The sequence below is a fragment of the Trichoderma ghanense genome, assembly GCF_004382785.1.
Source record: "Trichoderma ghanense strain CCMA-1212 chromosome Unknown scaffold_3, whole genome shotgun sequence".
Classification (NCBI taxonomy): Eukaryota; Fungi; Ascomycota; class Sordariomycetes; order Hypocreales; family Hypocreaceae; genus Trichoderma; species Trichoderma ghanense.
This window is the reverse complement of record NW_027395666.1, coordinates 777,836-804,480: the sequence shown is the minus strand read 5'-3', so window position 1 is coordinate 804,480 and position 26,645 is coordinate 777,836. Positions and strand designations below refer to the sequence as shown.

The following is a 26,645-nucleotide window of genomic DNA, read 5'->3' as shown; positions in this document are numbered from 1 at the left end:
AGCTGAATGGCAGCGACGTCCCAGAACGAAGACTGACATTTGCTTGATCAAGACCGAAGCAGGCATTACCTATAACGCTGCAAGCAGTGCTAACTGTATTGTAACGCCAGGGCGTTTGGATAACGCCCTGACCGCCAGGTCCAAATCCACAAGCGACCTGAACGGAGTTCGGCGAACGGGGTTCAGCGTCATTAGTCGTCGACATGCGGAATCGATGCCGTGTTCATTGGGCGTCTGACCCGGCGCTTCTGGATCAAGTCAGCCCGCATACAGCGAAGGAGAGACAATAACAAACCAGACTGAGGAAAAGAGCGTCGAGGCGTGGGAGAGGCTGAAACCAAGTTGACGCATCCCAAAATGAAATTGGACTTCAAGGTGATAACGTGCCATTGCAAGGGGTCGGTTCACCAGTAGCAACGGTTGGTATTCAAGTAGGTACTTCATCAGGTATCGGTATCTGCGCTCCCTGATTCTGCTTCCGTGATCTCCTCCTATTATTCATATCGCTCTGGCTGGGGCTGGAAACGAACACGCTGGCCAGGCTGGTTGATGTCAGCCCAGGCCAAGTGGCAGATCTTTTCTCGGCCCAAGTGCTAGACTGATTCTGAGACGAGGTCAGTGCCGTTCCGATCCTCTGCTGTGCACTGACGAGGACAGGAGCCATTACCGACTTGTGCTAGCTGTTCGCGCTGTACAGCTAAACGGCGACAAGGTCAGGAGCCCGTCTAAAATTGGAGTAATCTCCAGGGTCGTTGTCCGTCCTCCGACTTACTTCCTTGTTGAGACCCACGGCTCTGGGCCTCGTCGGCGGGTGCCTGTATTACGGTCAAGAACCAGAACAATGGCGCCGGTTCCTGGGCATTGACCCCCTTGACAGCGTTTCATTTCTCATGCCTTTATTTCGCACATGTGCAAGAGGCGCCCAGAGGTAGAGGGCCACGCGCAGAATAAACAGGTCGATGCCTTCTAACCATTCTTCCGGCACCTCCTTCGCTCAGTCCCATCAAGTCGTGCTGGGACTACTCTAGCACACGGGCAGCAAACAGGGCCAGTTGATGGATAGCTCATTCTGCTTCGTACTCCCTAGGCACTTCGTAACTCGTCCAAGTACCGAGCACTGATAAAAAGCAGACAATTGGAGGTTTTGCGGGATGAGGAATAATGCTACCAGCCTCTCACAGCAACATGCTGCTCGCTGCGGACGGCATGGCAGACTAGCCTGTCGTCATGTGTTCGGAGAAAAATACTTCTCGTCCTCGTACGGGGATACACATGCAGGCTGTATGTGCTAATGGACCTAGCAGGAAAATAACGAGGCTTGCATCAAGGGTTGGCAAAGCTTTCACCAGTAGTACCTCCGTAGTCGCAGTTCGTTTGAAGTGCGTTGTGGTCGCCGAAGAGTGTGAGAAAAGAGATTCTGCATTAGCCGGCCGATTCTCCTTCGCTTCCTCCGGCCGTCGGCCGTAAAAGCCGGGGGAGCCAAAGCGCGAATCGCGCGTCTGCTGGAAATCCCAATATCTCGACAGCACCCTGTTCGTTGTCCAGTTGAGTCACGGCATGCACAGCGTGCGACGACCATCTCGATCATGATTGATGGGATAGGACAGCGATGCAGAAAGGACAGGAATTGCCTTGCCACTGGCTATCTGGCTGCATATGGCCCACCACCTCAGCAAAATTGATAGGCGACAAGTGTGTGTTTGTAATCCTGCGAAGGTTGCCTGCCTGTGCTCGTACTCGGATGTGTAAGTCGAGTCTGTGCCTGGCTTGCCTGGTAACAAGCAAGGTGTTTGTCAAGGGCGGTAGGAAGCCAAAAGCGTGGGTACGAGCTGATCGGCCTGTGACCTCGTACATCGTACTGTAGCAAGTAACTTGTCGTTTTTGGTGGCATCTGAGGGATTTCTCTCCGCATTTCTCCATCACCCAAAACCGTGGCGGATATTTTTTTTTTTTTTTTTTTGTTTTTTTTCTCTTTTCTCTTGATGCGCTAGCCTGGCGGGTAGGATGAAGACTTTGAGATCAAGTGTGCACCGTGTTGCTAATTTAGCAGATGCCCAAACCCCCTTGCGAATGCGCCGCTGATTGATTCACGCAAGGGATGGGACCAAACAATCGAGGCGGTTGCCGGTGAATAATCCGGCTGGGCCACTCATGAGACGCTGCGGTGGAAGCCTTTGCCATGCTGTTGCTGGCCTTGCTCTCTCCCGGGCTGCGGTTACACCCAAGGAATTCGAGGTGTCGATCAGGGCTTGGATTGCCTCAGCAAGCCTGCAGCACCGCCACGAAAGAAGCACTCAAGTGTCGACGAGACGGACGGGGCCACACCAGACAGAGCTTCTCACACAAAGACGCCGCGCCGGCGCCGATTTCCACTTGAGCATGCAGGGTCTTTGGACCTTATCCAGATGAGCATTTGCTGGCGCTATTACCAATGCCACTGTGGTTGTGCAGGGAACAACGCTGCTCCGGCAAAGCGCGATGCGACTGCTTGGTGTGATCCGGTGGCAGCTCGAGAAGAGAAGCAAGCCGCCTAGTAGGGTTCGCTCCGTGACTCGCAGATAATAACACCTCGTTCGAGAACGGGCATGGCCCCGTGCCAGGGACTTGGCGAATTGGTGGACCCGGCCCATTCCCTTTTGACAAGATTGTGCAGTGAGTGACGACGGCTTTTGTTGGAGACGGGGCTGGAGACGTCTGTTGGAGGCACGCCTTTGGTCGCCCGTTCCGGCCACCCCTTCAATTTTGCTTTGCGTCACATCCCATCAGACGACCGGTCGCCAAAGATGCCTGCATGTGAGTCGTCATTCTGACCCTAGAAGGGCGAGTGAGTGAGCAAGCCTTTGCCAATGTACAGTCACCAAAGCCTGCATGGGCTTTGGTCGAGTCTTAACCCGCACAAAACACACACGCACACAACAAGAGTCAGAAGTCGAAGCTCAAACAGCGGCTCAGGGTCTTGTCACGAGATTGATTGAACCAAGTGAGGGCGTCTCGTCTGATGGGGCCGTTGTGTTAGCCTGGGTGGTGAAAAGGGGCAGAAACGAAGGGAAAAAACTAGGAAAGAGAGAAATTTTCGAGAAATCATCGTGCCACCGTTGTTCAGGTGCAGTCGGTCGCAGCTTCTAACAAGAATCAAGTCGAACTCCAGCCGTCCCGGACAGGCAGGCACTACCAAGCCAGCGCCTGGTGGCAATGGCACTGCGTTGACGCCCCTCGTGCGCCGGAAGCAGTCCACACTCACCACAGAAGAATCTGAAAGAGGCCCCAGTCGGGATTTCAGGTTGTTGAGTCGGAGGTACCAAAAGTTCTCCTAGTGCAAGCAAAGAGAGAACCCAAGCCTCCCCAGCCATCTGCCTGCGGCACGGGCACGGGTCTGGAGTACTTGTGGTGGTACTTCGTCCAGGGCAGGTCATGGGGGCGCGCCGTCCTACCTGAAGGCGCGGAATGAACGTCCACGGCGTCCCATACGAAGTCTCTTGTACTCTTGCATGTCCTCTTACCGGTGTTCTTGGGCGCATGGCTCGCACTGGCGGTACGCACGAGTGACCTGGGCGAGGAGGCGAGGCACGCTGATGTATTTGCGGAGCTGCCCGTGTCCAATCATGCGGCGCTCAATTTTCTCTGGGCTGCCCCCCCCTTGTTTGCAAAAATAATCCAGAACCGCCCCATCCCCCATTTGACGCCTGGATGTGGAGAAGGGGTCCGGCGGGCAAGTACCGTCCCAGCCACTTCTGCGCCCCGGGGTACGTGCTTGACCTTTTGTGGCAGTCGCTGCACTATCCAACCTGCGACCCCATTCCGCGACTCCGTAGAGTCCTAGTTGTCCCGTCAGTGGCTCTGCCAGGGCCCCACCGGCTCCGGGGCAAAAAGAGAGGAAAAAAAAAATAAATAAAAATAAAAAAAGGAACGAAAAAGACCGACGCGACACGCTGGATGTGCTGCACAATCCAAGTCACTCGTATTAGCTAGTATTTCGTACCTGGAACGTACTCTTACCGGAGCATCGCCAATGAACACGCCAAGATGCTCCTACCTAGTACTCGGGCAAATAGAGCAAGTGCTATATTATCTGCTGGTACGCCCAAATGCCATGCGCTGGTTCCTGTAATAGCCACGATGCGGTAAAGAAAGCACGTCGGGCGGACTAGTACTGGTAGAAGCAAGCGGCAGAAAAGGACTCGGGAGCCAGAAACCAAAAAAAAAAAAGCCGCTGGTCCCAGGCGTGCATGCGCAGAGCCCACTAAATACCGCCTTGGTACGAGGCCTGGAGCGGTACCCGCGCTGGTACCAGCCCGGCCCAACAGGTTCCATGTTCTGCCACCTGCCACTCCCACCCAAGCCGCCTAGCACATGGCCAGCGCCCTAGTAGTGGCTACCACCTACCACCTACCACCTCGCCCACCTAGCGCCGGCTGCTCTCTGCTACCCACTGTCCGCGTCCACTGTCCTGTCCATACTGTCCACTATCCATCGTCCACTCGCTCGCTCTCTGGCTGTCTCTGTCCCACCGCCCATGCCTTCCACGCCCCATGCCATGCCAGGCCATGCCCTAACGGCGCCTGTGCCGCCCGTAGCCTTCATCATCTCCAGCCTGCGCTCCTGTTTCTGCTTTCTACTCTGCGCTCCCACACCTCGCCCTCTTCTTTTCATCTTTTCCTCTTCAACCCTTTCCTTTCCCCTTCCTCCACCGAATTCCGAATCCGCCGATTCTCGACAAGCCTCGTCGCGAACTCGTCATCGTTCGTCGACGTCTGGATTCAGGTTCTTCGCGTGAGCCTATCCCTTTTGTTTGCCTCCAGCTCGCTGCTGTGCAGGTAGCTTCTCTGTGTTGCCACGGCTTGTCTGCAGTGGCCGCTCCCCCAAGCCGGTCACGTCTACATCCGTTCGACGTTCACATCTTTGGAGGGTTTTGAAAAGCTCCTTTCGGGACCTCTCTATCGCACAGAGGTTAGTAGCCGCTCTTCCAGTTGCATCAACGATTCTCGTCGCCGCAGTCTTGGCCATCAAACGTGCCGCGTTGTCCCGCCGCGACGTCAGCCGGGCGGCTCTCTGTTTTCGTCTTCCCTTCCTCGCTCCTCCTACCTACTACATGCCCATCACCATCGATCGGTCGCTGCTCGGCACTGCGTCACGACGAAGAGCCAGTTGATTGATCATCTGGCATTGTTCTCTTTGCCACTGGCGAAACTCGGTCGATGTGTAATGCCTTGCTCCTTTGGTCCGATGATTTCCTCTCTCACACGATTTGGCGTCGTCTGATTTGCAACGCCGCTTCTACCATCCATCTGCGCAGCGATTCTCCCATATCCTTCTAGTCACACTCAGACTGTCTCGACTTGTATACTAACAACTCCTCACAGAAAAGCTTTTCTCCATCCCGCCTTTGCATCCTTTTTTTCTTCCCTCTCTTCCTCGGTCTCGCTTCTCGCGTGCGTTTGATAACGACGTTTCTACTCGACGTCAAGCGAACTTCCTGCACCTTGGACGGCCATATCCTTTGACCGACTGCTCCGTTGCGATACCCTTTTGTCACGATTTCTTTCCCCATTTTCAAATCACGCTCATCCGGCCTTTTTTTCATCGTCGTCTCGCGACCAAACGACATACACCGTTAAATGGCTTTTGCGTCACAGTAAAGCCACATCGACATCCCTTTCCGCGCGCCGCCTCGTCGTCTTCGCCTTCTTGTCCCGAGACCCTACAGGACAGCCGTGCCTAGCCGCCAGCTGTTTTCGTCTCTGACAAGAAATCATCGCCCGACAAAGATCAGCTCGATCTTCGTCGGACCTCTTCCACTACCGTCATCATGCCCGGAGGCGTTTGTGCCGTCCTCGATTACGAGGTCGACATGATGGCTGAGTATGTCGCCGAGATGGCAACCCGCGTCGTTACTCCGGAGGCCAGCGTCACTTCGCCGTTTCGCAAGTTTGTGTCGCAGATCCTCACCTCCACGAGGCTGCCCAGCACGACCATTCTCCTCGGGATGAACTACCTCGCCAAGAGGATCAACTCCATGAAGAGCCAAGGCCCGTACAAGGCCTCCGAGGGCCAAGTCTGGCGATTCCTCACCGTTTCGCTTCTCCTCGGCAGCAAGTTCTTGGACGACAACACCTTTCAGAACCGGTCCTGGTCTGAGGTTAGCGGTATCCCCGTCTCTGAGCTCAACACTCTGGAGTACGACTGGCTCCAGGCGATGAACTGGCGGCTCTACGTCAATCTTGATCACAGCAAGGACTACCAGGCCTGGCTTGACAACTGGCGTGAGTGGCAGCAGATGAAGAAGCGACGAGCTGCCCAGGCAAGCCGGGAGCGTCTGGCTGCTCTGGTTCCCGCCATCGACACGGACCTGGCGAGGTACAACAGCAACCGCTGCTCGCCTCACTTCCGCTACATCCAGGCTCAGGTCGCAGAGTATGAGCGCTACCAGGCTATGAAGACCCAGCAGCACACCTACCGCTCTCGCGAGAACACGTGGGCCAACAACCCGTGGAACGCGCCCCTCACTCCTCCGGATTCCGGCTATGGTACTCCCGAGTACGCCGTGTCGGCTGCCTCCAGCAATGCTCGCTACAACGAGTGGTTCGCTCAGGCCGCTGCTCAGTACAGCAGCCGGTACCCCCAGCCTCCCGCTCACAATACGTTTTATCCCAACCGCCAATCGCCGTATTCGTCTCACTACCCCTACAACCACCACAGCGGATGGGAGCACGGCGTTGCCGAATGCAGCTGCTCAGGCTGTGTCGAGCCCATGAAACAGACACCTTACTTCATGTCCCATGGATATGGCCAGCCTGTCATGGGTTAATGTTTGCAACGATTTTCCTTTTCTCATCATTCAACTGGGCTTCAATAAGGCCCCCCTTTTTTCTTTCTCTGTTCGGTCTCGGAAAAAAAAACGGTGCGGATTTCGAGTTTCTAATGGCTACGAGTTTTCGCCATCTTCTCAGTTCAAGAAGACGCGTGTTTTTTCAGATACCCCCGGCACGAAAAAAAGTCCTACACGCGCGTTCAGTTTCAGCACGTCTTTCTTCAGCCACTTGTACGATGCCATCATGACATGGCCATTCTCGATACCAACGTGCCCTGTGGAATTTTCTCCATTTTCATGGCACAGGCACTGTGGCCACTGGTGGTTTTTCATCATACACGGCTTTTATTTCTCAACTTTTCACGGTACATGTTGATAATGGTTTGGTACGGCGCATGGTTGACACCTTACATATCATTACACAATGTTCTCGGTACGACAATGAGTGTGCTGCCTCCGCTGCGGAATAGCGAACCCTGCTATTTCTCTGGCCCAGTCCTCGACGGCGGACTCAATCGGGCGGAGACCACATCTCGTTCCAGTCCAACACCGGAAGCGAACATTATCCACTCTTTTAACACATCTTTCTCTCTTTTGCCTCCGATACCATTCTCAATGGGATCTCTTGCGTTTGCGCGCGCTGCACATATAGACTTGGCATTGGTACCGTTTATTGGTACCTCGATAGATCTGGAAATCAGTCTTAGCACTGCCTACAAATCGGGGGCTCCTCACCTTCGCAAGCAACCGCGGTTTTGGGCGGAAGCTCCAAACCAAGAAAAAAAAAACATACAAAAGAGGTCCGAACACTGTCGTCAAAGCGTCCCTGCTGGCTACGCCCTGTGCTTGCGGATTGGTTGGAACACCAAGTTATCCGCGCTGGATCCCGCGACATTGTTCAGGACGCAACAAAAGCAACAAAGATTTCAAAAGTTTGGGGAAAGTACATATGACACTATACTTGTTTGATTGTGGTGGGATCCGGTGTCTGTGAAAATGGGTATTTTATGAGGGCGCTTTTTGATGCATTGTTCTTCAGCGGGTAAAACGGAAGATTGGACCGGCTATACTTTTTTATTCTTCTTCTGCGGCGCATTTTTATCAGTTCCGATTTCTCTTCTTCGACCGTTCCGCGGCCACACCTCCCCATCGTTGTCCCAGTCGGGCTCGCGCCGAGGTTGGTCGAGCATCCTGGATGCATTTTCGGACGTTTTCTTTTACGAGATGTTAAGACGCCTTTTTCGAATGGGTTGGTTTTGTAGAGAAGGAAGACCTGATTTTGGTGGCGAGGAGAGATTTTTTTTGTTCGATTAATGAGTTCTTTCTTCTTCTTTCAGACGCACGAATGCGGACAAATTCTCTGTATTCTTATGATCGATTTCATATCCTTGTGGACTACCTTGTTGGTTGGCGGGTGGGTGGGCAGATGAATGAGCGAGCGACGGGCGTGACGAGGATGAGTGTGAGCGGATCAGCTGGTCTTGGTGGACGAAGACGCTTTCTGTTTACATTCTCGGAGCTTCTCCATTGCAGCAGACTGGGGCAGCGTTTGTTGTGTCTGTGGGAAGACGGACGATGGTTGAGGAGTTTGCATTATTGGAGGCTCTGTCATGACGGGCAGCAATTTGAAGGTCTACGAGATGGCTTCAGCCCTGAGGGTGGCGCCTCTTCTGGCGATTCCGATGGCATCCTTATCGTGGCATTATAGTACAATTAAACTGATGAGCAGCCCTGGCTGACCTTCATTTGTATACTTGATGAATCTGTGCCTTTTCTCTTGATACAATCAATACTTTTGTGTGTGGCTGCCACTCAACCTCCTCCGTCGTGAGCCAAGGGGCGATTCGGCTGATTGTCGGAACTTGTGACTGAGGGAACATTGCATGTGGTCTGTCTTTACTTCATCTTGAACTCGCTCCCCGAACTTGAGTTTGAGCTTTGTTGCCTTTAGTCCCACGTCTCAATTGACTCCATCGACGAGATTCATATACTCCATCCATCACCTCTTCTGTAATCGCTCTTGTCGCCTTCTGCTCAAACACTTCCGATTCCGGTACATACGCGTCCCCTCCCATCTCATCGTGTGAGCCGCTCATTACCTTGCCGCGTCCAGCTCCAATTATATTTTCGGCACTCAACGAGAGCAAACTATAACAACACGACGTCGTCACTTGATTAAACGAATCCAGTCCCTACACACTTCCAAGAGAAGATAAGAGAAAAAGATAACAGGAACCACTTACATCGAACCGAATTGCCACGCTTCCGTTTGATAAGGATCGTTGAGAGCCATCATGTCCGGCCGCTTCGTTTCCGGCGGGACAATCAGCAGCGGCGCGGACAACGACTCAAAAGACGACGCCGTCGCCTCCGTAACGAGAGAGCCTCTGGCGAAGAAGGGCGTGGAATGGGAGGCTGTGCAGCGGGAGCTCGAGGAGGAGAGGCGCAAGAGGGAGCGGGCGAGGGCGGAGCTGGCGGGGGAAGGGCAGCAGAGCTTGTATGACATTCTGCAGGCGAATAAAGGTCCGTTCTTTTCTTCCCTTTTCTTGTCCGCAGTTACGATGAGAGGAGATGGGAGATTTCGGGGCGGAAATTGATGGGTTTGCTGACGTTTTGGGGAGGGGGAAAAAAAATGTAGCGGCGAAACAGGCGGCGTTTGAAGAGCAGAATAAGCTCAAGAATCAGTTCCGTGCGCTGGACGACGATGAGATTGAGTTTTTGGATGAGGTGAGGGCTAGGGAGAGGGCTGAGGAGGAGCGTGCGAGGAGGGAGGTTGAGGAGGGGTTGAAGGCGTTTCGGGAGAGGCAGAAGAGTACCGGTAGTGGTGGTGGTGGCGGAGACGGTTCTGTGGCGACGAGAGAGAATGAAGGGGGAGGAGGAGAGGAGGCGGAGGAGTGGGCTGTTGGGGGGCGGAAGAGGAAGAGGCATCATGAGAGGGAGGTTCTGGGGGTGAAGAAGAAGGTTGTTGCTGGTGCTGAGGGGAGGGATGGGAGGAGGGCGGGTGGTGGTGAGAAGAAGGAGGAGAAGAAGGAGGAGAAGAAGGAGGAGAAGAAGGAGGAGAAGAAGGAGGAGAAGAAGGAGGAGAAGAAGGAGGAGGAGAGGAAGATTGAGCGTAGCGGTGATAAGGCGGAGAAGAAGAGTGAGATTGGTGGTGATAAGAGTGAGAAGAAGGGGGAGCCTCCAAAGGAAGAGAAGAAGCCGAGCTTGGGGCTCGTGAGTTACGGTTCGGATAGCGATGAGGATGAGGACTGACATATGGATGGGAGAGCGAGAGAGTGGACGCGGCTCGAGTCATAAGAGGAGACTGCAAGTGTGGTATTATTACAGCTGCAAAGCTAGATAATGTGTATATACGCCTCTATCAAGAACCATTCCTTCATCCATCCATAACTCGCTCTCCCGTTTTCGTGGGCTTTTTTTTCCTTTTCACGCTTGATATCCCAATCCCTACACTTCACTCATACATAGTCGTACAGCACATGCTTGTTAATACAGAATAAACACGATATCCCTACCCCTTTTTGAGCAAAATCCCCATTCTCAACGTTTTCAAGCACCTCGACTTCAATCATCATCCAAGTCTCCCACATTGGGACCCTTGGGCTTGCTCGCAAAGGAGCTGGCACCCCAATGATACAAGCTCCTCAAGTTGCGCTTCATCCACCCCTCAATCTCCGCCTCCGGAACGACAATCTCTCTTGCGCGCGCCTCGTCCTCGGGCCGAATCTCAAAGCGCCGCATCCTCCCCGCGATGCGCGCGTCCATCACCACGGGCGAGGCCCAGATCCTCTCCTTGGGCGGCTCAGCGGCCTTTTCCGCGTCGGCTTCCGGCTCGTCCTTCCAGACAAACTTGGGCCAGTCGTCTTCCTCTTGCTTCAGGACGAGCTGCTGCTCGTATTGGCCGTCGACCTCGCGCCAGTCGCGGGCTGCGGCGAAGCAGACTGCGGCGACCTCGCGGCCAATGTCGTCTGCCAGGTGGCGGCGTGTCAGGAAGCGGCCCAGACGGACAAACGTGTGACGGAAGCCCAGGCGGTGAGGGAAGGGGACGGGGGAGGAGGGCGAGAATTCGGCGGGGATGCTGGCTGGCAGCGCGGCGGAGGGGTAGTCGTCGGGGGAGTTGTGAGGTCGAGGCTGTGGCGGGCGCTTGGGCGTTTCGTCCTTCTTTTCCTCTTCGGGCTTCTTCTCCTCGGGCTTGTCGCTGTCACCTTCGGTCGATGTGTTTTCGGGTTTGGGGGTTTCTTGAGGCGTTTCAATGACTGGCAATGGGGGCGGATCGAGAGGTCCTAGCCATCCCTCGTGTATTCCTCGGACATACTCTTTCCAAGTATGCCGACCGATGACGATGTCGCCCTTGATGCCTTCGTATTCTGGCAGCCCAATCTTTTTCCTCTGCTGTTCGATGATGGCGTCATCCGTCTGAGGCAGCTCTTCGCCAGGCCGCTCCTGAGCCTTCCTAGACCTCCTAATCTTCTCGGCCACAGCCGCTCGCACATCGCCCTGCTGCCGGCCCTGGACAAACTCCCAATCGAGGCCCGAGGCCGCCAGAATCGGCTTGACGTACTCGATGAAGTGATCCTGAGCGGTGCGCAGCCCGTCTCCGGGAGGGGCCTCCAGGTAGACGGTGAGCTTGCGGGGCAGCTGGCTGGCGTTGGCGAGCGGCTCTTTGGCGAGCGGCGCGACGGCCCGGCGCCATTTGGCCGTCGCGCGGTTCTTCTCGCGCTTGTCGTAGATGATTGCGGCGGCGATGGAGGAGGACAGGGCCCAGAAGATGAGCCAGTTCCGGGAGGGGAGCTTGCGAGGGAGCGCCGGGAGGCCCATCATCTTGAAGACGGGATTGCGCGGGCGAGGCGTTGGGGTGGTTGCCGAGGCCGGGGCCGGCGGGGGGGAAGGATTGGGGTCGGCCATGGTGTTGCGGCCTTGATTGTGTGTCCGAATGGAAGAAGATGATTGATATGTATGAGAAAATCTCTGAAGGATTATGTACTAAGTCTTTGCATGGCTTGTCCGTCGCATGCGGGCGAGCTGTTACTGGATGGTATTGTCCTGCAAGCTCTAACTGGCTTGATGCTGTCATGAGGTTGGAAAAAAATCGGATGCGATAAGGATGCGGGACGCGATAAGGGTGGCTCTCAATGCCGCCATTACACGCATGGGCAACCTTCCGTCGAGACTTTTCAAGTTGCTGTGTACAAGTACGTCCCTGTGGCTATAGATTCCCTCGAGAACAATAAAATGTGCAGCATCGGGAATCAACCGATAAGAAAGTGATGAGATGAAGAGGATTCGTCCCTTGCTGGTTGTTGACCTGATGCTCCAAGGTCTGATGCTTCATGTTGCCCGTTGGGATCGTGCAACTTGAGACGCCAAAGTACCTACCGCAGTGCAAGGGTCCTTGTATCTGATGACTGCCTCTGTCGCGACGAACGGAACGAGTAAAGTACTTTGAAGAGACATCCATCTAAATAATCCAAAGACCACTATATGATCAGCTTGACTCTGTGTCACAGGTTGTAGAGATGATGAATGCTGTTCTCGTTTTGAGCAGGGGTTTGACTTCAATCACATGTCGTCCCTGGGATGCCAGATACTCGTAGATGCGTCATTGAACGGAGGGAAACTGGATCAAGAGCGGTGCTTGGCAAGTACTAAACGAAATGAGCCAGACTCTGGTTCGTTAATCATATGCCAACAGCAAGTCGACGCAGGAAAAAAGCTGGGATGTCCTTCTCTTTTCCACGCCGGCATATTTCTGCTTCTGGTTGGCTGGCTGGTTCCGGCTGCTCAAACGCGAATTTGCAGCAGTAGAGCGATTCCTGGAGCAGACCAGTAAACAGTATAGGCGCATCACTCGTATAGTCATACTAGCATCTAGACCTATCAAGACGAATTCTGGAAAGCCTGCGGTAGCACAAGGCCTTGGTTCCTTGGGGATTCGGTTCCTGTAGGGCTACCATCTCTCACCAAGGACGTGGATGGTTACACATGCTGGTAGCGTTGCAGGTGAACCTGAGATCCAGTCGACTATCTAACAGCAGCAGGTTATTGGACCCGGAAACAGGCCAGGGATCTAGGGGATAAGACTGGCTTGTGCTTTTGGTAGTCAATCAGGCTTGAATGGAATAGATGGCTAATATATTCCGTACAAGGCGGAATTGAAGGCTGGACCCCTGAAAGGAAACGGCAGAGGGCTAGCAGATGATAAGTGCTAGGACAGAGATCCCTTTCCATGCGGCATTCAGAACTGAAACAGAGCAGCTGTAAATGCCGTCCATCCAAAACAGCTCCCTCGCCCTCGCTCTGTTGACTCGGTATCAGCAAGCAAAGTCGACATGTCGACACACCTGGGATATCATGAGGTCCCTCGAGCTACTAGCGGCCAAATTTAGCGGCCACCCAGCACTGTGCCCACCCGCAGCAGCCCCTGGGACTTGCACGATACCTGCAACGACGACTGCCTCCAGCGCAACGCCGCGCAGCTGCACCGCGCCAGACAAGTAGCGCACGAGTACCGCCAGGCACCACCCCGCCCCGTTGTCGCGGTTGACCGCCCCCCCCATTCCCCCCCTACTACCTTACCTACCTCACCTAGTCCCTACTACTAGACCCTTCAAGCCCACACAATCCCATCCCATCGTCAAAAGGAGCTGTGCTTGTTGTTTTCGAGCTGCAAGACTGCCACCAGACGGCACGGCACAGCTCACGCCCCAATCAGCGACCCAGACCCTTGCCTTCTGCTCCCCCCGAAAACTGGGCCAGCCCGCCTTTCGCTTCGAATTGGCCACTCAGGCAGCGGCCGCTGCAGCGTCTCCAGCGTCTTCAGCGCCTCTCTCCCCCTTTCCGCCGACCCCTCAGGCCAGCCAGCCCGTCAGGCTCGCATACAGCTGCCCTGCCTGCTTGCCTGCTTGCCTGCCCAGCCCAGCCCAGCGCAGCCCTTGATCCTGACGACGTGGGATTTCGATCTGATTTGGTTTGATTGCCTTATCGCCGGATATGGATTCCAGTCGCCTGCACCTCAACTTCGACAACTCACGGCCGGCCGCCAACGATCGAGCCTTTCCCACGACGCCCTCGACCTTCCCCCAGCCCGTCTTCCCGGGCCCTCAGTCTGGCAGCATGCAGTCACAGCAGCAGCAGCAGCCCTACGGCGCCGGCTACCCTCAGCAGGGCTACTTCGCGCAGAACCAGTATGGCCAGCAGCAGTATCCTGGCCAGGCCGTCACCAGCGACTATCCCAGCGGCGGCTACCCCCCGCAGGCTGGCACCAACGACCCAAACACGGGCCTCGCGCACCAGTTCTCCCACCAGAACCTAGGCGGCGGTGCCGCGAGGGGAGGGCAGTATGCTGCGCGAGGCCCGTCGTCTGGCCGTCCGCGGACTGCTGGCGGCTCGGGGCAGCAGGCCAGCTACGGCAACTACGCGCCTCCTATGCCGTCCCAGGGCGTCGTCTCGTCGCCCGAGTTCCAGCCCATCCCCGAGAGGAACCCTGATAAATACGGCACCAATGCCAACAGCAATCAGAAGAAGTGCTCCCAGCTGGCCGCAGACTTCTTCAAGGACAGCGTGAAGCGAGCCCGCGAGCGCAATCAAAGGTACGGACCACACTCATGCATACGGCACTCGTTTCCTTCCATCTGAATTCAGGCGAGCATCCTTGACAAGTTTCATCAATGATCCATTTGCTGACGCGTGTGCCAACACGACAACAGACAGAATGAGCTGGAACAGAAGCTGCAGGACCCCGGCCAGAGCGCAACTAGGAGGGAGCAGCTGTGGTCGACCGCTGGCCGGAAGGAAGGCCAGTACCTGAGGTTCTTGCGTACCAAGGACAAGCCCGAAAACTACAACACCGTCAAGATCATCGGAAAGGGTGCCTTTGGCGAGGTCAAGCTGGTGCAGAAGAAGGGAGATGGCAAGGTCTACGCCATGAAGTCTCTGATCAAGACTGAAATGTTCAAGAAGGACCAGCTGGCCCACGTCCGCTCAGAACGTGATATCCTGGCCGAGTCCGACAGCCCCTGGGTCGTCAAGCTCTACACCACCTTCCAGGACGCCTACTTCCTCTACATGCTCATGGAGTTTCTGCCGGGTGGAGATTTGATGACCATGCTCATCAAATACGAAATCTTCTCGGAGGACATTACGCGGTTCTACATTGCTGAGATTGTCTTGGCCATTGAGGCTGTCCACAAACTCGGCTTTATCCACCGGTGAGTCCCGATTACCAGTCCCGAAAGCCGCTCGTCGACTGACTTTGAAACAAGTGATATCAAGCCTGACAACATCCTGCTGGACCGTGGCGGCCACGTCAAGCTGACCGACTTTGGTCTCTCCACGGGCTTCCACCGTCTGCACGACAACAACTACTACCAGCAGCTGCTGCAGGGCCGCTCGAACCGCCCGCGTGACCGCACCTCCGTTGCCATTGATCAGATTAACCTCACAGTCAGCAACCGATCTCAGATTAACGACTGGAGACGATCTCGACGGCTGATGGCTTACTCCACCGTCGGTACACCAGACTACATTGCCCCCGAAATCTTCACGGGCCACGGCTATACCTTTGACTGCGATTGGTGGTCACTGGGCACCATCATGTTTGAGTGCCTGGTGGGCTGGCCGCCGTTCTGCGCCGAAGACAGCCACGACACCTACCGCAAGATTGTCAACTGGAGACAAACTCTGTACTTCCCTGATGACATTACGCTGGGTGCTGAGGCAGAGAACTTGATTCGAAGGTAAGTGTCGCTTCTTTATCCTTGTAGCTTGTTGAAGCAATCAGTCGCTGATCCCCCTTCCAGCATGGTCTGCAATACCGAGAACCGACTTGGACGCGGCGGTGCTCACGAGATCAAGAGCCACGCCTTCTTCCGGGGAGTCGACTTTGACAGCCTGCGCCGCATCCGCGCTCCCTTCGAGCCCCGGTTGACGTCAAACATTGACACGACCTACTTCCCGACCGACGAGATTGACCAGACCGACAACGCGACTCTGCTCAAGGCCCAGGCCATTCAGAACCGCAACGGCCAGGCCCCCGAGGAGTCGCCCGAGATGAGCCTGCCCTTCATCGGCTACACCTTCAAGCGGTTCGATAACAACTTCCGATAAAGAGGCTTCTGTTCCGGGAGATGAGGGCAGGGCATCATCAATCAAATGCACTAGAAGTTTTGAATTTGAAGCAAATTAGAGCTGCGACTAGAGTGGCATGAGACGATGACGAGTTTGCAAGGGGGGTCCATGCTTAATCGGCTGACCAAATCACAAAAGAGCAATCTGCATCAAGAGCCAAAGTTGGTACAATCAAGACGCCGTCGTTCATTGAAATGCGGTTTTTATTACGCTTGGCATTGGGAGGAGGAAAAAGAATTGTCCTAACATTGCGTCCCCTTTACATATTGCTGCAAGATACTTTATCCTTTCTGTTTTTTTCTCCTCACATGCACGCAAATTAGTCCAAGAGCTATGGACATATCGGATGCGAAGGAGAAGCCTTCTTTGGTATTACAGTATATGATTTGAGCATCAAGAAAGAGACTTTGTTTTCCCAAATTTCCAAAGAAATCAATTTGTACATGTGTGATGGTATTCTAAACTCGAGATTCCTATCCTTGTTGCGCCAATGCCGAACCTTCCCAATTTACGCTGATTATTCTCTTCTGTTGTAGGTCATTCTGAGGCTGATTTGCCCTTGGAGATGACAGCTATGTAGTTGCAAGTTAGCCAACATTGAGCGCTGCTTTTGAGACGGACAGCCTCTTACCCCATGTGTCGTGATGTGATTGTCTGCCAAGCTTTTCACCGCGTACTCCGCGAGTGCCGATGATCCCATGGTCATTGATGATTGTTCATCGAGAGCCCTCTTTACACTCATCGAAGGAAGTCTCTCTCGAATCGCAGAATAACGTGTGTCTTCTCCATCCTCCCGGTACTGAGGAAACAAGGAATCATCTCCTCGCCGTCAAACCAGGCGCGGCATTGAACCGCTCCTCCCGCTCCGTCATGAACATGACCTGGATCCAATACTCCTTTGAATCCGGATCCCAAAAGCTAAACTGCTTATCCTCGCGCTTATCCAGCTCCCTCGCGGGAATCTTGAAGCCCACGCTCTCATACGGCTCGGCCGCGACAACAAGGTACTGAAAATTCTTATCCGGCTCCTCGGCGCGCTGCGTAAACGCGTTCATGACCTGCCACTTGGGCGCGAGATCAGGCGTGGCATCCGGGTACTGCAGCTGAAACAGCAATCCCTGCTGCCTCGTGACGGGGTCCCTAATCTTTGTAATCTTGTAACCGGGGCGGCCAATCTTGACGACGTTGCGGCGGGCGCTGAGGTTGGCGGCGACGCTGGCGGGCAGGCCCGTGGCCGGGTCAATGTTCTGCTTGCCCTCGCGCTGCTCGCGGGCGGCGCGGCGGGCGAGGTTGGTCTGGTGCTTCTTGCCCTGGGTGTGGGCGAGGTAGGAGCCGTCGTTTTGGTGGACGGTGAGGCAGAGGCGGCACTCGAAGGAGCCGACGTGGTTCTTGAAGAAGTAGGGGTCCTTGTCGAGGTCGATGGTCTCGAGGGCGAGCTTGCGGAGGCGCTCGCGGCGGTCGGCGTTTGTGGCGGAGTGGGAGGCGACGCCGCCGCCGCCGAACTTGGAGCCCGCGCGGTTTTGGTAGTCCATTTTGGATGAGTCTGTGCAGATTTGATGTTGTTGATGGGGTTTGGAGAGGTTTGGAGGGTTTGGAGGCGCGTGGGATGTTGGTTTGGGAGAGTAGGAAGGATGAGGAAGGATGGCGAAAAGATACAAGGTTGGACGAGGCTGAGGAGTGGATTAGGTCATTCGGTGAGGCTGGCCAATCAGCGTGCAGTTACAGGTACTGCTGATGAGGTACGTACTACTGAAGTATCCACCAGACTCCCGTCACCTTGACATGAACTTGGAATCTACATGCAGTAAGAATGAGCAATTCTTTGTGATTCTCAACTTGACCAACTTCAGCTTAAAGCGCCAGCACGTCTCGATACTTTGCCACAAATGTCTGCACAGCGTCCACGAACCTGTCCAGCTCCGACTGCGGCGTCTCCAACACCAGCGCGATGAAGCCTCTTCGCGTGACCCAGAAGCCTTGCTCCAGCATCTCAAACCAAAACAGATCCTTGAGCAGCTCATTTTCCCGGATATCATCTGCGCTCGCAACATCCTTCACCTCGACATCTCCTTCGACAAAGTGAGAGCACATGACGGAGCCGAGTCCCGTAAAGGTGATTCGTGTCCCCTTGACAGCCTCCTGAAGCCTCAACAGAAACCGCGACCCGGTCTCGGTGAAGTTGTCCGCTGCTTCGGGGGTGTAGACGTGCTTCAGGCCTGCGTAACCGGCATGCGTCACGAGCGTGTTGTTGTTGAATGTTCCAGAGTGCGAGATGGACGTGGACAGCCTCGGGTCAAAGGCTGCCATGATGTCGGCCCTTCCACCAAGAGCGCCGAAGGCGAGGCCGCCGCCGAGATACTTGCCAAATGTCTTGAGGTCCGGCTGGAGGCCGCGGAGGCCTGCGAAGCCGGAGCGTGAGATTCTGGACGTCATGACCTCGTCGAGGACGAAGACGACGCCGGCCTGTAACATGAATTTGCATGAGAGCTGTTCATCGGTATATGACAAAACTGGCTGAGGATGCTCACCTTTGCAGCTGCGTTTTGGATGCCGGCTACGAAGGCCTCGGTTGAGACGATACAGCCTCCGTTTCCTTGCATGCCCTCGACCAAGACGGCGGCCACTCCTTCGCCCTCGATTGCTCTGGTGGCAGCGTCAAGGTCATTATACTTGACCACAATCCAGTCATTAGGGTCGACATTGTTCGGCGCCGGCTTGCCCCCCTTGAAGCCCAGGACTCCTCCATGGTAGCCTCTGTTGAACACCACCACCTTTCTTTTGCCGGTAAACAGTCTCGCGGCGGCCAGAGCATGGAGATTGGCCTCGGTGCCGGAGTTGGTGAAGCGAACTCGTTCCAGACCAAAGCGCTGGCACAGCTCCTTGGCGAACAGCTGCTCCTGGGATGTCGTTGCCCCGACGTTCATGCCCACGTTTTGGAGGACATTGTTGATGGCGTCGAGGATGACGGGGTTGGAGTGGCCGTAGAGCGCTGCTGTGAATTCGCCTGTGAAGTCTGTGTAGCTGCGGCAAAGTGATATTGATATGCGTTAGCATACAAAGCGCACCTTGAGACAATGTTTGTCATGACAACCAACATACGTTTTGTCGTCCTCGGAAGTCACTTGATAGCCTTTGGCAGACTTCATGCAGATGGGAAAGGGATCCGTGTAGAGCACCGTCCGGGTGTTGCCGCCGGGGAGGGACCTCGTGGCTTCTTCGTGGATGGCCTGGGATTTGGGGTTGCGGGCTACGTAGAGCGCCTTGGCTTCATCATGGGCAGCAGATATCTTGCGAGACAAATCTTGCGCCATTGTTGTTGTTGTTGTTGTTGTCACCTGAGGATTGGATACAAGATTGAGTGTGTCACTGAGATATGCAGAGTCGTGCAGAATGTACGAGAGGGGACCATTATCAACACCAGTCTACCTCGAGACAGGGCAGCATACTATATACTGCTTTACTTCTGCAGCTTCCAGCTTCAAGCGGGGTTCGCTTTTCCATTACCAAACCGGCGTCAAATCATCGGGCGTAGCAGCGACATCAGTCAGGTAAGGCTTCAAAGCTTCATATGGGACGGCTTCGATGGCGAGTTGATTCGATCACATATCGCCCGACATCGGAAGCAGCTGCTTCCCTACAGTTGAGTGCAATGGCTCGCTCAGCAGCAAAAGAAACAGAAAAGGGAAACTCACGTCGAACATCTGCCTGATTGGGCACTCCAAGCGGCACTTGGGAGCGCTGGGCTCGTTGCTAAGACGCGGAGATGAGCTCATGGGCACCGATTCGCCCTCTGTCCATTACTACCTAAAGTACATGGCTTAACAAACTCTTAGGTAACACAGTATCACCTATGACAGGAGGTTCAATATCCGAAAGTTGTCGCTTTTGTAACCCAACCAATAGCTTCTCTCCTCTTGTTAAACCGGGTTGGTTTTCTTAGTCCCAGAATCTCCACGATTGCGATGCCGCAACTTCTATCGATGCACTTGCAGAAGGATATGTGGGGCTGATAGGAAGGCGGTGTGCACGCACGCCGGCAGAATCGACATCCCACTTAATTTTTTTTTTCTTAGCACGGCAACACCAACAGCTGGAGGAGCGCCGCTGCCTTTCAAGAGAAAACCATCGCTGCCAATTTCCATTAAGCATTGACAGCAACGATTCACAATGGCGGGCAGTATCAACAAGCCAAAGAGTATGTCAAGCACTGGCCTTGAATCAATCGATCTTGGGCCCCATTTGGCTCGACGCAGAGTCATCGATCCCTGACATCGTGCTAACCAGAAACCCTGCGCAGAACCAAAGTCCAAGCGGACGACAACCCGCCTCCGCAACAAGATCCAAAAGGCCTCGGCCGCCAAGCAGCGAAAAGACCGCAAGCTGGCCAAGAAGAACCCGGAATGGCGCTCCAAGCTGAAGAAGGACCCCGGCATCCCCAACCTGTTCCCCTACAAGGAGCGGGTGCTGGAGGAGATTGAGCAGAAGCGCGCCCAGAAGGCCGAGGAGGCCCAGCGGAGGAAAGAAATGGCAAAGGCCGCCAAGACGGGCACTGCCGAGGGCAAGGACAAGGACGAGGATGCCATGGGCGACGACGAGGTGGCGGACGAGGACCAGATGGATGAGGACGGCGACCTGGACGAGGACATTGACGAGTCGAACCCCATGGCCGCCCTCATTGCCAGCGCTCGCGCCGCGGCGGCAAAGTACGACAAGTCTCTCGCTGCCAGCGACGATGACATGGAAGACGACGACGACGAGAGCGAGGACAGCGACAGTGACGCCTCGGATGACGGCGCACGGGTTTCCGCTGGCCAGGCCTCTTCCCGCAAGACGTTTGACAAGGTCTTCAAGCAGGTCGTCGATGAGGCCGACGTGGTGCTCTACGTGCTCGACGCCCGCGACCCGGAAGGCACCCGCTCGCGCGAGGTCGAGCGCAGCGTCATGGCCGCCGCCTCGGGGGGCAAGCGCCTGATCCTGATCCTCAACAAGGTCGACCTGATCCCGCCCAAGGTGCTGCGCGACTGGCTCGTCTACCTGCGCCGGTACTTCCCCACGCTGCCGGTGCGGGCGTCGCACGCGGCCGCCAACGCGCACGTCTTTAGCCACCGCGACCTGACGGTTCAGAGCACCTCGGCTGCGCTCTTCAAGGCGCTCAAGAGCTACGCCGCCAGCCGCAACTTGAAGCGCGCCGTCTCCGTCGGCGTCATCGGCTACCCCAACGTCGGCAAGAGCTCCGTCATCAACGCGCTGCTCAGCCGCATGGGCGGCAAGGGGAGCAACGCCTCCAAGGCCTGCCCGGCCGGCGCCGAGGCCGGCGTCACGACGAGCATCCGCAAGGTCAAGATCGACAGCAAGCTGACGCTGCTCGACTCCCCCGGCGTCGTCTTCCCGTCCAGCTCGTCCCTCCAGTCCGGCGGCCTCGTCGCCATCAAGAACGCCACCGAGGCCCACGCCCACCTCGTCCTCCTCAACGCCGTGCCCCCGAAGCAGATTGACGACCCCGTCCCCGCCGTCAGCCTCCTGCTGCGCCGCCTCTCCGCCACCCCCGACCTGCTGCAGAAGCTCACCGACGTCTACGACATCCCCGCGCTCCTCCCCAGCGCAGCCGACGGCGACATCACCACCGACTTCCTCGTCCAGGTCGCCCGCAAGCGCGGCAGGCTCGGCCGCGGCGGCGTCCCCAACATTGCCGCCGCCGCCATGACCGTCGTCACCGACTGGCGCGACGGCCGCATCCAGGGCTGGGTCGAGGCCCCCGTCCTGGCCGTTGAGTCCGCAAACACGCCCGCCAAGCCGGCCATCAAGAACGCCGGCGAGGAAGAGGTCATGCCCGACCAGAAGCAGATTGTGACGGAGTGGGCGGCCGAGTTCAAGCTCGACGGCCTGTGGGGTGATGATTCGGCGGGTGCTGCTGCGGAGGAGGCGGATGCCATGGAGCAGTGAGGATGCTATCATGATGCGATGTGTTTTCCTTTTTCCTTTTTTGGCTCTTACCTGGCAATGGCTATTCTAAACTATTTGGGCAACTTTCTTTTTTTTTTCTTTTTCTTCTCATAACGAGTTTGGCGTTGTAGGCTTGGTTTGGCAAGAAAAAGTAAACGGACCTCTGGGCCGGATGTACGCATTAGATATGTTGATACATATAAATGGACATTGTCTCTTTAAAAGAAGAAAAGTCCTTGAGTTACGGATCCCTTGAAATCTTCAACATCACTCTAGTAGTTTTCTCTATAAAACTCATAACGTGTCCCAAATTGCGTTTCCATGAAAAAAATGATATTCCGCCCCTTTACGCAGTCACCAACTCCATCTTGACACCCCTCTTCCCCGTCCTCTCATCCTTATCATCATGCACCCTCACAACCACCTTCTGGAACAGCTCCACCCTCACGCTCCTCTCGCCCTTGGTCGTAAGCGTATACGTCTCCGCGTCGTACTCGCTCTCGGGCTCCGGGTCGGCCAAGTCGCGCAGCCGAATCAGTCCCTCGATGCCGAACCGCGGCACCAGGACCACGAAGCCGTTGCTGAAGATCTTCATCACAAAGGCCTCCTCCTCGGCGACCTTGCCCTTGAGCGCCTGCCCGACGTAGTAGGCTATGCTCGCCCGGCCGGCCATTTGCGCGTTGCGGTGGCGCACGTTGATGTTCTTGCACACGGCCTCGAGGCGGCCTCGGCTGCGCACCGAGGGGTGCACCGCTTCGTAGCCGATGGCCGCGGCGAGTTGTCTGTGGGCGAGGAGGTCTGCGTAGCGACGGATGGGAGAGGTGAAGTGCGTGTAGATCTCGGAGGCGAGACCGTAGTGGCGGAACTCGGGATACGCCTGGGTGCCGGAGCAGAAGTACTCTGCGCTCATCATGCAGCGCGTGGCCATGATGCGCACCAGCGTGTTGAAGAAGGGCTCCTTGGGGTCGACGCACTTGTCAAGCGAGTCGGCCAGCGCCTTGCTGGAGTCGGTGCGCAGCTCCAGACCGCGCTTGATGCGCAGCTGGTCGGCCAGCTCGTCAAAGTTGGTCTTGGGAGGAGCCGCGTGGCGACGCAGGATGGCGGTCTGGGGGAACGCCTCGTAGATCTTGGCGGCGACGCTGACGTTGGCGAACAGCATGAACTCCTCGACGAGGGAGTTGGTGTCGAGAAGTTCCTTTGTCTTGACGTCGATGGGGTCCGAGGACTCAGACTCCATGTGCACCTTGATCTCGGGGGAGGAGAGACTCAGGGCGCCGGCGTCCATACGCTTCTTCTTGAGCTTCTTGGAGAGCATGAGCAGCATTCGCATGCCCTTTGTGAGGTCATCCTGCTGCGAAGCGTCGTCGATGCGAAGTTGTGCTTGTTCGTAGCTGAATGCCTCGCGGGACTTGATCACCGACTTTGTGAAGCGCACGTTCACAATATCGGCGTTCTCGTCAAGCTCCCAGATGACCGTGAACGCAAAGCGCTCGACGTAAGGCTTGAGAGAGCAGAGATCGGTGCCAAGCAGCATCGGAAGCATATCTATACGCTTATCGACCAGGTACACGGTGGTACCGCGAATGCTTGCCTCCGTGTCCATTGCGTTGGCGGGCTTGACAAAGTGCGACACGTCCGCAATGTGGACGCCGACCTCGTAATTGCCATTCGGCAGCAGCCTGGCGTGAAGAGCGTCGTCGATATCTTGGCACCCAGGAGGATCGATACTGCAGATGAGGAGATCTCGAAGGTCTTCCCGGTCTCTCCAGCCAGGGTCTTCTTTGCTCTCAGGCACCCTCCAGTCGTGACCCTCCTTCGGAAGGCAGTCGAGCACCGTCTTGGGGAAAGGCCGGTATTGGACGTCCCACTCCAGGAGCAGCGCCTCCGTTTCCGCTGCCTTGGTCTCGAGTTCTCCCAGGGAGCGAACCAGGTGACCCACGGGATGTCTCGAGTCTCTGTCCCAAGAATCAACGGTAACCAAAAGCCTCTTGCCCAGCAGCTCGGACACTTGACGGGTACGAAGACGGATTTTCGGGATTTTCTTGTCCATCGGAATGAGAAATACGCTGTCGAGTCTCCGGCCTTGTGACGGAGCCTTGCTGGCCGTTGAAGGATCAATGTGACCAACGTACTGGCGCCAATTACGCTTCACCACGCCTACAACCTTGGCTGTGGGCTGTAGTTGGTTCTCTCCTGAGGCCCTCTGCGTTCTCTTCACCTCCTCCTGAAGTGCCTTCCGCTCCTTGTCCGTAATGAAGTCTTGGCGCTCCTCTGTGTCCGCATTCTCATTCTTCGTGATGGTTTCTTCTTCGAGGATCTTTGTTGACGGTGACTTCCATTGATCCTGCGGCAGCAGCTCGACAACGACGACGTCACCATCAATAGACCGGTTGATGTTCTCGCGGCCTAGGATAAGCAAAGGTTTCGGGAAAGCAGGCACCTTGATCGATCCCTCAAGATAGTTATACGGCGACACATTGAAGATGCCTTGATGCAGCAGGCCCGCCTTGACTCCCGTCATCATCCTCGAGGAGGTGTAGTATTCCGGATACAGGGGCTGCGAAGACGGCTTAAAGCCACCCTGTGTCTGAAGCTGCGACTCGGCAATCATGTCCAGCAGCCTGTCGCCGTCTTCCAGCTCGCTAACATAATCCGCTAGCGAAGAGGCCAGCAGGCCTTGCTCCCGGGCTTTCCTGAGATTTTCCCGGTCATCGCTCAGCATGACCACCGCCGGGACTCGCGCCGCCTTGGTCAGCGCAAGGTGCTCCCCGTACCACTTGACGGCCTGTCTCACGGCGCGGTCGTTCCTGTCGTTGACGGTCTCGTTGGCTTCGCGGTTGACGTACGTCTCCAGCCGGAACTCGTTGAAGAAGACATAGAATCTCTTGTCTTCGCTCTTTGTCAGCCCGACAAGGCGGTTGTAGAGCGGTAATGAGCGGTTCTTGAGCTCCTCCAGGACAGTCTGCAGGATGATGACGTCGTAGAATGACGAGCTCTGCTCGAACAAGTCCATGGCGTTCAGCAGCGCGTTGGTATCAGGGATCAAGTAGTGACCCTGAGGATACGACTTTGTCCCGGCCGGTCTCGCCGACAGAACAAACGGCAAAGCTACCATCAAAGCCGTCAGTCTCACTCATATACCCAAACAACTCAAATGAGAACAAGATAGGCAAAAGTTCTCACCTTGATTGACCGCATTTCGTGGTGCCTGGCTCAAGCAGGCCCTGCACAGGTTGGATGAGCACGGGATATCCGTCCGCAGATAGACCTCCCGGACAATCTTCTGCACCTTTCCGCTGCGCGTCGACCGGACATAGACCTTGTTGGAGATGTTGTGGGTTATCTGGTCTGATCCCTGAGGTCTCTTGAGGCTCGTCATGATGGGCTGCCCTCTGTTTTCCTTCTGTGTTCGGTGTGAAGTCCTCACACCTGCTCAGAAAAATGCTGATGTCAAATGAGATGCTAAGGCGCCTTGAATCTGCAGGTTGCTAGTGGGTGCCTTATCGATACGCGAAGAGGCAGCGCGCAAACTAGCCTCTAAACAAACAAGCACTCTGTCAAGCAGAACAATGGGGGGAATCATAAAAGCTGATTCTCCTGAAATCATGTCATAACACAGCTTCAATTAGCAAAATTTTCCTCCTGATCCAACATTTCCACCCCCTCTGTCTGTCGGAAGCCAATTCGAGCGAGGTGACATCACGTGACACAACTTTTGTCCATAGTGTCACGTGACTCTCTACCTGCTCTCTGGGACGCGAGGATCAACTCCAGATCGCATCTGACAGGAGGATTCGGTCTTCAGGCCTTGACTCGAGAAGATTTTCCAATGTGTGATGAAAGGTTCTTCCTTGTGGCGGAGCATGGCAATACATCAGCATTGGGCCTGTGGCTACGCAGAGTTGCACCGGACTCGAACAAAGATCAACACTGAATGAGACCCTGAAATCAGGATGAATTCATCCCCTATTGTGAGATCATTCCACCTGCGACATCGTCCACACCAAGCTAATCATTCAGTAGGAGGCATTCATTAGTCAGAGGGAACGAGCGTCCAAGAATCGTCACGAATGCAACTTCAGCCTGCCTCAAGTCAACTCGCCCAGCATACGCCCATACCGCCACTGATCATGACTAACTCAGCCAAAAGCAGAAGACGGCGGGGGAGCAACTTCATCTCGCAACTCGGCACAAAGCTCGTCCCCGACTTTCCCGGATGCTGTGTTCTCACTGACCAGTGGTCCTACCCTGTTACAGGAGGATCCATGTGGCCTTGTCGACGACTTCCATCCCCTGTGCCCCCCTCGGGGCATACCCACACTCGGAGGACTGGACCGTCTTGGAATCTGGGCTGGTTTATTTGTATGACTCTGGGTTCCCCGAAATAGGCCCTTCATTTGTCGCTGTGGGAATGGGACTCCAATGCTCGTGGGACATGACATTGTCATGGCTCCGAGGCGGACGACTCATGGCCACGCTGTTGCGTTGCCATGGCCGCAGATATGCATCATTTCGAGGCTCTGCAGTCGTGCGCTAGCTGTTGGCCTCATCTCATGGCGTGTTCATGCTGATAATATCAGCAGCGTCCGTGGTAATTCCCGGTCAGCCAATCCAACTCAGACAATCTCCACCGCTCGTTGGGTATGGCGGGTGCAGGTGCTCGGCATACATCCATCTCTGGATGTACAACATGAGCTGGAGAGGATGACGTGCCATATCCCAGACAGAAGGAAGTGGGCGCTGAATCATTGGTTTCGTATGTGCTCCC

At 55.6% G+C, this 26,645-nt stretch overlaps 13 protein-coding genes across 13 annotated transcripts in view; 5 read left to right on the top strand and 8 right to left on the bottom strand.

The window, feature by feature from the left end:
• CCMA1212_003578 (uncharacterized protein) overlaps nucleotides 1–248 on the bottom strand; it is a gene marked incomplete at its 3' end in the record, with an annotated part of 1,217 nt that extends 969 nt beyond the window's left edge. Inside the window, exon 1 of the mRNA XM_073700919.1 lies at nucleotides 95–248. Coding sequence (XP_073560334.1) covers nucleotides 95–205 — 111 coding nt within the window. The 5' untranslated portion in view covers nucleotides 206–248. The remainder of the gene's footprint in view (nucleotides 1–94) is intronic.
• A 4,286-nt stretch (nucleotides 249–4,534) lies between these two features.
• CCMA1212_003577 (uncharacterized protein) lies at nucleotides 4,535–4,774 on the top strand (the record flags this gene model as incomplete). The annotated part of the gene is made up of 1 exon (XM_073700918.1): nucleotides 4,535–4,774. One exon carries the CDS (start codon nucleotides 4,535–4,537, stop codon nucleotides 4,772–4,774), a length of 240 nt encoding a protein of 79 aa, XP_073560682.1.
• A 1,032-nt stretch (nucleotides 4,775–5,806) lies between these two features.
• On the top strand, nucleotides 5,807–6,805 carry CCMA1212_003576 (uncharacterized protein; the record flags this gene model as incomplete). Its single annotated transcript, XM_073700917.1, has 1 exon — nucleotides 5,807–6,805. One exon carries the CDS (start codon nucleotides 5,807–5,809, stop codon nucleotides 6,803–6,805), a length of 999 nt encoding a protein of 332 aa, XP_073560683.1.
• Nucleotides 6,806–8,279: 1,474 nt separating this feature from the next.
• CCMA1212_003575 (uncharacterized protein) lies at nucleotides 8,280–8,713 on the bottom strand (the record flags this gene model as incomplete). Its single annotated transcript, XM_073700916.1, is given in 3 exon segments — nucleotides 8,280–8,441; nucleotides 8,563–8,698; nucleotides 8,709–8,713. 3 exon segments carry the CDS (start codon nucleotides 8,711–8,713, stop codon nucleotides 8,280–8,282), a joined length of 303 nt encoding a protein of 100 aa, XP_073560680.1.
• A 334-nt stretch (nucleotides 8,714–9,047) lies between these two features.
• Nucleotides 9,048–9,314, bottom strand: CCMA1212_003574 (uncharacterized protein; the record flags this gene model as incomplete). Its single annotated transcript, XM_073700915.1, has 1 exon — nucleotides 9,048–9,314. One exon carries the CDS (start codon nucleotides 9,312–9,314, stop codon nucleotides 9,048–9,050), a length of 267 nt encoding a protein of 88 aa, XP_073560681.1.
• On the top strand, nucleotides 9,103–10,060 carry CCMA1212_003573 (uncharacterized protein; the record flags this gene model as incomplete). Its single annotated transcript, XM_073700914.1, has 2 exons — nucleotides 9,103–9,331; nucleotides 9,447–10,060. The coding sequence occupies 2 exons, from the start codon at nucleotides 9,103–9,105 to the stop codon at nucleotides 10,058–10,060; spliced, it is 843 nt and encodes a 280-aa protein (XP_073560686.1).
• A 312-nt stretch (nucleotides 10,061–10,372) lies between these two features.
• Nucleotides 10,373–11,713, bottom strand: CCMA1212_003572 (Mitochondrial import inner membrane translocase subunit tim54; the record flags this gene model as incomplete). The annotated part of the gene is made up of 1 exon (XM_073700913.1): nucleotides 10,373–11,713. One exon carries the CDS (start codon nucleotides 11,711–11,713, stop codon nucleotides 10,373–10,375), a length of 1,341 nt encoding a protein of 446 aa, XP_073560687.1.
• Nucleotides 11,714–13,798: 2,085 nt separating this feature from the next.
• On the top strand, nucleotides 13,799–15,913 carry CCMA1212_003571 (uncharacterized protein; the record flags this gene model as incomplete). The annotated part of the gene is made up of 4 exons (XM_073700912.1): nucleotides 13,799–14,397; nucleotides 14,515–15,015; nucleotides 15,070–15,543; nucleotides 15,607–15,913. 4 exons carry the CDS (start codon nucleotides 13,799–13,801, stop codon nucleotides 15,911–15,913), a joined length of 1,881 nt encoding a protein of 626 aa, XP_073560684.1.
• Nucleotides 15,914–16,749: 836 nt separating this feature from the next.
• Nucleotides 16,750–17,466, bottom strand: CCMA1212_003570 (Pre-mRNA-splicing factor sap62; the record flags this gene model as incomplete). The annotated part of the gene is made up of 1 exon (XM_073700911.1): nucleotides 16,750–17,466. One exon carries the CDS (start codon nucleotides 17,464–17,466, stop codon nucleotides 16,750–16,752), a length of 717 nt encoding a protein of 238 aa, XP_073560685.1.
• A 319-nt stretch (nucleotides 17,467–17,785) lies between these two features.
• Nucleotides 17,786–19,245, bottom strand: CCMA1212_003569 (uncharacterized protein; the record flags this gene model as incomplete). The annotated part of the gene is made up of 3 exons (XM_073700910.1): nucleotides 17,786–18,397; nucleotides 18,463–18,955; nucleotides 19,034–19,245. The coding sequence occupies 3 exons, from the start codon at nucleotides 19,243–19,245 to the stop codon at nucleotides 17,786–17,788; spliced, it is 1,317 nt and encodes a 438-aa protein (XP_073560277.1).
• An 856-nt stretch (nucleotides 19,246–20,101) lies between these two features.
• On the top strand, nucleotides 20,102–21,877 carry CCMA1212_003568 (Nuclear GTP-binding protein NUG1; the record flags this gene model as incomplete). Its single annotated transcript, XM_073700909.1, has 2 exons — nucleotides 20,102–20,129; nucleotides 20,232–21,877. The coding sequence occupies 2 exons, from the start codon at nucleotides 20,102–20,104 to the stop codon at nucleotides 21,875–21,877; spliced, it is 1,674 nt and encodes a 557-aa protein (XP_073560276.1).
• On the bottom strand, nucleotides 20,153–21,889 carry CCMA1212_003567 (uncharacterized protein; the record flags this gene model as incomplete). The annotated part of the gene is made up of 1 exon (XM_073700908.1): nucleotides 20,153–21,889. One exon carries the CDS (start codon nucleotides 21,887–21,889, stop codon nucleotides 20,153–20,155), a length of 1,737 nt encoding a protein of 578 aa, XP_073560282.1.
• Nucleotides 21,890–22,223: 334 nt separating this feature from the next.
• Nucleotides 22,224–25,256, bottom strand: CCMA1212_003566 (Exosome complex exonuclease dis3; the record flags this gene model as incomplete). Its single annotated transcript, XM_073700907.1, has 2 exons — nucleotides 22,224–24,985; nucleotides 25,061–25,256. 2 exons carry the CDS (start codon nucleotides 25,254–25,256, stop codon nucleotides 22,224–22,226), a joined length of 2,958 nt encoding a protein of 985 aa, XP_073560281.1.
• Nucleotides 25,257–26,645: the final 1,389 nt, after the last annotated feature.